Here is a 7687-nt window from a genome sequence, read left to right as displayed (position 1 = left end):
CGACAGCAGCCCCGCCCTGCCCCTCCTCTTGCCGGCCCCTCCCCTATCTCAAAGGCCCCGCCCCTCCCGCCCTGGCTTGCCAGCCTCCCTCCTTTCCTGGCAGCTCGGTGGGCACGGGGCGGGTCGCCGCGGCGCCGGGAGGGCTCTGGTCAAGCTCCGGGAAGCTCGGAAGGCGCAGAGCAGCGGCGGCCGCTCAGGTAAAGCCCCCATCCGCTCGCGTGGCCTCCCACCCGCCCTGCCCTGCCGCCCTGCTCTCTGCCGCCGCTCCCCGCCCAGCCCGGCCGCACGCAGGGGGCTGCTTTTCCTCTCCAGTGTCTCCAGCGCCGCGGGCGTGGAGCGGCCGCTTCAGGGCGCGCGCGGGGTTTGGCGGGGTGGGGTGTACGAGTTAGGTGACACAGGTAGCCGAGTGCTTGGGGACCAACTGGCGAACGCGGCCACCTGCCCCGCCCGACCTGGCTGGCACAGATCGGGAGGGAAGCCCTCCGCCAGCAAGCGCCTGGAGCTGGGGGAGGGGAGAGAGAGATGGATCCCTGGGCCTCCGCCCAGACTTGTGTCCCCAGCTATGGGTGGGTGACCAGAAGGCTAGGGCAGGGTTCTGTAACTACCTCGCTAGGGCCAGTCTCCAGCCATCGGTTAGCCCTAGGTAGCTGGGAGATGCTTCTCTGGGTGGCCTTGGGAATCTTACAGAATAAGTTACAAAGCAGGTATGTTTGATAGCCTGGAACCCTGCCTCAAGCCTGGTGAGCCTAGGACTCTTTCCTCCCTGGTCCCGTCCTCCTAGATGGATTGAAATGGGCCGTGCTGGTCACCCTCAGCTCTCTTTCATTTTTCTTGTAGAACTGAGATCGCTAGGCTCTTCAGCGGGCGAAGAAGACACAAGAGTTTGTGTTGGATGACATTCGCTTGCAAATCCCAGGGGAGAAGAGCTAGCTACCTGGGTCAGGTGGAGGCAAAATGGGTCCCAGGGGCAGGCAGAGCCCCTCATCCCCACTGGCCCCCTCCCAGGGGTCTTGCTTCTTCATCCTCTTCTGCTTACGGTTAGGTGCCTCCTGCCCACAGGCCTGCCAGTGCCCTGACCATGCTGGGGTTGTGGCTGTCCACTGCAGCTCAAGAGGGCTGCAGGAGATCCCTAGGGACATCCCGGCCGACACGGTGCTTCTGAAACTAGACGCCAACAGAATCTCCCGAGTCCCCAATGGAGCCTTCCAACACCTGCCCCACCTGAGGGAGCTGGACCTGTCCCATAATGCCATTGAGGCCATTGGTCCAGCAGCCTTCTCAGGTCTGGCTGGGGGCCTGCGGCTGCTGGACTTATCCCACAATCGCATCCGAAGAATTCCAAAGGACGCCCTGGGCAAGTTGAGTGCCAAGATCCGCCTGTCCCACAATCCGCTGCACTGCGAGTGTGACCTGCAGGAGGCCCTGTGGGAACTGAAGCTGGACCCTGACTCCGTGGACGAAATTGCCTGCCACACCTCAACACAGGAGCAGTTTGTGGGCAAGCCGCTGATCCAGGTCTTGGACTCGGGGGCCAGCTTCTGCAGTAACCACCGGAAGACCACCGATGTCGCCATGCTGGTCACCATGTTCGGCTGGTTTACCATGGTGATTGCCTACGTGGTGTACTACGTACGCCACAACCAGGAGGATGCCAGACGACACCTTGAGTACCTCAAGTCCCTGCCCAGTGCTCCCGTCTCCAAGGACCCTCTCAGCCCCGTGCCCTAGCACCCGCCTCCGGTGGGCCACTGAGCCTGGCTGCCCTGTCTTTCTGCAGCAGTTGAAGGTGATGGTGCTCTTGTGTCCCCAGGGAGATGCCCTGCAGCTGTACATCCCCAAAAGCACTTTCACAGTTGGCATTTGGTCCCTGCAGCCACGGCCTAACACTGTAGCTGGGTTTACCATCTTAATGGGTAGGTAAATGGAGGTTGAAAGAAATGGAAAGTCTTGCCAGGGGGGGCTTCGGCTGGCCCTTAAACCCAGGCTGCTTGTGGGATAGGTCTGTGAGCCGTCTGATCTGCCCAACGGTTCTTTCCCACATTGCGCTGTGGGTAGTGAATACTTGTGCACGCAAGGATGGGGCCCTGGCGGGGAGGATGGCGTCAGGAGTTTGGCCACCGGGGAATGGCTCATTCTGTTTATCCTTGCCCTCCCCGTACATCTGAACACAGAGACGTTTGCCCTTTCCCAGAGCAAAGTACCGGTAGTCGAGACCTGTCCAGAGAGGTCAGTGCAGAGTACAGCCTGCACCGGGCCTGCGCTGACCTTTGGTCCTAGGAGTTCTTTAGTTGCCCTTGTGCCAAAATTTCAGTCCACGGAGAGGGAGAAAATGGAGAAACATGAGAAAGGTCCAGCAGAGGCTCACCATGGCCGCGTCAGCTGCCTGACCACTTACGGGCGGCCCCAGCGCCTGTCTCTTCCATCCGTGCCTGGGCAGTGGAAGCCTCTTAACCATGGCGGCTCTTGTGCCTTGCTTTCTACTGCCAATACCTAAAGCAGCTTTCTATAGGAGGAGAAGGGACTGGAGTTGGAGGTTGCCGTGCCAATCAACAGGAACGCTGCTTTTCTCTAGCAACCAGAACCTTCTCTTCACCTCGCTGAAATCCCAGAGCTCACTGATCAACTAACTTTCTTACCTGTAATTTACTTCATATTCAGGGGTAGATGTTCTAGCCACCTAACGCGACCCGACTTCCAGGTTTTGTTATTTACCGTCTTTTTGTATAAGGGTTTATACCCTAAGCTACGTCGTCGAGAATCTGGGAGAAGCAAGCAAATGAGTGTAGAATGTGTGTGTGTGTGTGTGTGTGTGTGTGTGTTGAGTATCGGTCTAGATGCCTCTCCAGGCACAAATTGAATGTGGCTTCTGAATCTGCTGGAAATTCTCTTGTGATCTGCAGGGGAAAGGTGAGACTGGGTTGGGGGCCTGGCCTGACTTGGTCTTACCATCCCTTGTAGCCCATAGTTCTGTCACTATGTGACAACGGTTACCTGAGGCCACATGACGGTCAGCTGCAGAAGTATATGGAAGAGAAAAACACTCACGAATTCCAGACTTTCCCCCCACTGCTGAATGGCCACACTTACATGGTGATTGTGGGGCCCACCATGCTGGGCATGTGCAGGGTAAAGAGAGTTCTAATCTGGGAGCCCTGGATGAGCTCCCAAGCTGTCCACCCTTCCTCCACAGCCCTGGGTTTAGCAAGCTACACTCTCTTCAGGGTCAGACCCTGGCAGAGCTAGTAGGACCATCCCCATTCACTCGAGACTCAGAACCTCGAGGCAGCCTCCTTAGGGACACCAGCCACTGGTGTGTGTGACCGCTGCCTGGCCCACATGGCACAGTCATGCTCAACACACAGTATCCAGTTAAATGTTCAGAGGAGGCAGGTGCTGAGGGCAGAATGATCTGGACCCTGACGGCTTCTGTGCCAAGGAAGAGAAGCTAAAAAGCCAGAGATGAGGGCTTGGATTAAGGACCAGGTGCCACCTACCAATGCTGTGGTAAGTGCTGAAGTAGCCATGTCTGTCCCATGGACAGGGACACCTAACCCGGCACCTTCTCCTGGAGGTACCAGTGCAGAGGGTATGGCTTACTGTGTCAGGTGATCCGGTGCGGGGAGGGTAGCTGCTTCCGGGCAGGGGGCACAGGTTGGGAGGTAGCTGGGCCCCTGCGGCCCTTCTACCATCCTGCTTTGTAGAGAGGCCCCGTATCAGGAGCTTGCCACACTGTCTGCATGTCTGTCCCGTTGCCACAACCAGGTCAGAAAAGAATGTGGGTGGAGGGCCTGGTGGTGAAGTCATTAGCCGCTCTTGTCCCAGAAACACCCTGCCGGGCTCTTTAGATACATGGGGCTCCCTTCCCAGGCTGTTCAACCCACTGCCAGGCTTGCAGCTCTTAGCCTAGGGCTTGGCCCTACCTGGCTGCACATCTCTACGGCTCCTGCTCAGCCCTTGCTGGGAAGAAGTGATGGGAGAGAGCCTCCTTGTATGGACCTTGGAGAGAGCATGCCCCGTTCTCCTGTAAGGACAACCCCAAAGACCTCAGCACCCTCTTGCTCATCCAAGCTTTCAACCCATTCCATGTCTTTTTTTCATATACCCTTCCCTTCCTTCCCATGACCAGCTCACGGGATAAGTGTTATGAGGCTGGAGCCTCTGATGGAGTCTTGCAGATGGGGGTGGTTGCGTTGAGACTGTCTTGCTCCCTGGCTCCCACCTGCTTCCACCTGCTTCGCCCTCCTTCTCTCCTTGAATGAGATGTTCTCCTTCCCCGACTTTGCCCAGACTCTCTACATCTTCAGGACTCTGGGTCAGTGTCCCCTATTCTGCTCACCCCCATCCCAGACTCTGGAAGGTAGACGGGATCTTGCTACAGAAGAGAGAGGTGCCAAAATGTTCCTCAGGCCCAGTGGGTGGCTTTTTGCCACGTGGCTCAGTGTCCTGTCCCCACCCCTATCCCCTACCCCCACCCCCGTCAGTATAAACCTATCATCCCAGGTCCCACCCACTGTCTCCTTTGGGCACTTTCCCTCCCACTAGTCAGTCACGTGTGATTGCCTAAGACACTGTTCTAAATTGAATTCCTTGGGTGGGGTCAGAGGTTGAGGGGTGGTAAGTCGTAGACTGAGATGGAATGTTCTGGGCCCGTGGTAGCTCACAGGACTAGGACTAGGCTCCTAGGATGGCTTCTATGTTGTCTTTCTTGGAAGCTCGGTCCTGAACCTGATCCTGTCCCCTCCCGGCCTTTCTGCGAGTCCTCAATAAAGCTTTTTGTGCCGAAAGCTGCTGACTGGGATTCAGTTTGTTCCCCACAACCCTGTCAACATCTGCCTGCAGGTCCTCCCAGCTGGGAGGGCATCTCCAACTAGCTAGACAACTGATTGCCCTAGTTAGATCATAATGGTCGCCCTTAAGTTTTCGGGAATCCTGGGAGTCAGCTTACATCCCGGTGCCTTGAATCTGACCACGCAGAGGCTCTATACTGAGGAAGTTGATAAACATTACGTGTCAGAATCACACCCCCAGATCCTAGGAAACAGGCATCATTTGACAGAACTCTGTGAGAGAACTGACTGTTCAGTGTAGCCTCCAGGCTAGGCCAGCAGCCCCTGGATAGCCGCAGTGTGGATGCTCCCATAAAGCAATGCTCCTTAGGCTTACAGGCAACACTGTCATGCCAGAGGTAGCTTTTCTGAGTCTTTAGGATTTGATTTCTCAAGGGCCATGACTCTTAGGATCCCACCTTCTTATGGATGCTTGTTGCCTCCTGACGGCTTTGTATCCCTGCTCAGGTCTTGTGTCCCTTGGGATAAACTGGTACCTACCTACCAGCCCGGTCACCCTTCCTACTTCCTATCCTGCCTTGTTCTCTGGGTTCTGGACAATGGATGCGATCTCCTCCCTTCTGCAGAGGGAATGCTTTCCTGCCATGGAGCCCCCTCTCACCCAGCCTCTGCCCTCCAGGTCAGTTTTCAGTTAATGCAGCTGGAAGACCCAAAGAGTATTCCCATCACCGGTCAGCCTGTCTCCGTTCCCTGCAGACTGGCTTATCCCTCCTAGAGAACCCTCAGGGTGGGCAGAGTGGGGCCCAGGAGCTTCCACAATCTGTGGAACACACACACACGTATACCCACACATATACACAAATACATACACACACATTTTCACTGCCTATGAGCTAGGCAGGCACATATAATACCACATACATGTGAATGTACACGTGCTCACATGTAGACACTTAGAGGCATGTACTGCTCGTTGGTTGGTACCACACTTCTGCACACGTGCACCTGTAATTGCATCCGTCCCTCATATCTGGCTCAGTGTGTCTGTGGTCTTTGGAGGGAATGTTAACCTGCCTGCTGCCCCGGGTCTCCAGAGGCGGTTGCCTGCTTAGGGGTCTCTTCTGTATCAGCATCTACTTCATGACTTTTCCAGAATCCGGAGGTAGAGGCTGCTTTCCTGCGATTCTGAGGAATTTTGTAGCTCTCCCAAACTGCAATAGACCCCTCTGCCTTCCATACCACAGGCTGAGGGGACCCTGACATGGGTCCCCGAGTGCTGGGTTCTGCTTTGGAAAGGGTCTCTGGGTGGTACCAAGGGCAAAGTTATGGGCATGGGTGGGTGGAAGATCTGAGGGTCGCTTGTATCCAGAGCAGAGGGGCCCCAGAACCTGCTGAAACAAAATCCCATGACTGTGGGATTCTGGCATTGGACTAGCAGCAGCCCTCAGGACACCCTCTTTACTCAGGACACAGGCCACTGGGAGGGGACCACAGCCTCCACATCACAGGGCCAGCTTGCTTTCAAGGGCGTTTTAGTTGGTTCTTATAGTGGGTCCTGATCGGCTTCAGAGAAGGAGCTGAAGTTCAGAAGGGGTGATTCCAGGCTCCTGGCAGCCTGGGCTGGAATCTGCATCTCTGATGGCTGTCCTGGACACTGTCACTTGGAAGACGGGCCTTGGGGTGTTGTCAAAACAAAAACCCAGAACTGGGTTGATTACAGATGGAAGAAAGGCCAGCCGCCAGCGTGTGAGGCAAAACAGACCAGTTCACGTTCCCACAGCCAGTCTGTGTGGCTGCCACAGCCAGGGGGAAAGGATGCTTCAAGCTTAAACTGGCTCTGCCCTTGTAACCATGGCAACAACACTGCTCAGAAAGGGAGCGGACACCCAAGCGTCACTGGGTGATATTAGCCATCAGAAGTAGCCATGTGCTGCCACTGGGACCAGTGGAGGCCCTCTTACCCCCTCCCTCACATTCTGTGCATACTGAAGCAAATCTGCCACCTAAGGGACCTGAAGCCACAGGAGCAGCCAGCCCTTAGGGATGGGGGACTCAAGCAGAGGAGAGTTTGCTAGGGTTCACTCCACTTGCCCTGAACACAGTGGCTCCTGGGACAATTTGACACATGCCCCGAGTCTTCAGGGGCTGTAATGTTCAGAGTCCGTGTGAGCAATGGACAGCTTGGCCTAAACCTCACCAGGTCCCCTCCGTGGTGAACAAGAGGAGGAGCCCTTGATGTCTCTCCACTCTCTCAGGCTTGGAAAGATGTGAGCTAGTGGGAAACTGCCCACAATGCCCATGCCCCCCTCAGAGTTCACGTTCCAAGGAAGAGCAAGATGGGGTGCATGGGTTTAGGGATGCTTGCTGGCTGGCTCATTCTGTTCTCAGTGCTATGTTCTGTCTAGTGCTATGGGCAGGGACCTGGGAAGGGTTACCTCTGTCGCCTATGGGTGTAACATCCCCTTGGTGGACATAGGGATCATTTTCCAGGATTTCAGTCTGTTCCAGAGGTTGGTGTCTGGACCCACTTTCTTGGGCAAATACCCCCCATCCATGTGGTCTCCCTGCATATGTCAGCTATGAGGAGCAGGTGGAGCAATAGGGAGCCTCGCTGTGCCAGCGATTCAGGCTGGTGTTACTTCTCCACATCTTCAGCAATCATTTCACACACTGTCTATCTTTCATAGTCCCTGGTCATTGCTTACACCTTCAGAAAGTTGCTCCTCACCCCAGGGGGCAGGGAAGGTCTAGAAACATTCATGTCCCATACTTGGAATTTGAACCAGCTTTCCTTCCTGTCTTCCTGCCTGCCTGCCTTCCTCCCCTCTGTCTCTCCCTCCATCCTTCCTTCCTCCCCTCCCTCCCTCCTTCTTTCCTTCCTTCCTCCCCTCCCTCCCTCC

The 7687-nt window shown here is 55.9% G+C and overlaps 1 protein-coding gene across 1 annotated transcript; it reads left to right on the top strand.

Annotated features, from left to right (window-relative positions):
• Window positions 1-71: 71 nt before the first annotated feature.
• On the top strand, window positions 72-4784 carry Lrrc3 (leucine rich repeat containing 3). Its single transcript, XM_031348295.1, has 2 exons — window positions 72-197; window positions 838-4784. Exon 2 carries the CDS (start codon window positions 955-957, stop codon window positions 1726-1728), a length of 774 nt encoding a protein of 257 aa, XP_031204155.1. The 5' UTR covers window positions 72-197; window positions 838-954; the 3' UTR covers window positions 1729-4784.
• Window positions 4785-7687: the final 2903 nt, after the last annotated feature.

The sequence above is a fragment of the Mastomys coucha genome, unplaced genomic scaffold, assembly GCF_008632895.1.
Source record: "Mastomys coucha isolate ucsf_1 unplaced genomic scaffold, UCSF_Mcou_1 pScaffold3, whole genome shotgun sequence".
In the NCBI taxonomy this organism is placed as follows: Eukaryota; Metazoa; Chordata; class Mammalia; order Rodentia; family Muridae; genus Mastomys; species Mastomys coucha.
The sequence above is the reverse complement of the archived record's forward strand: the minus strand, read 5'-3'. Positions and strand labels throughout refer to the sequence as shown.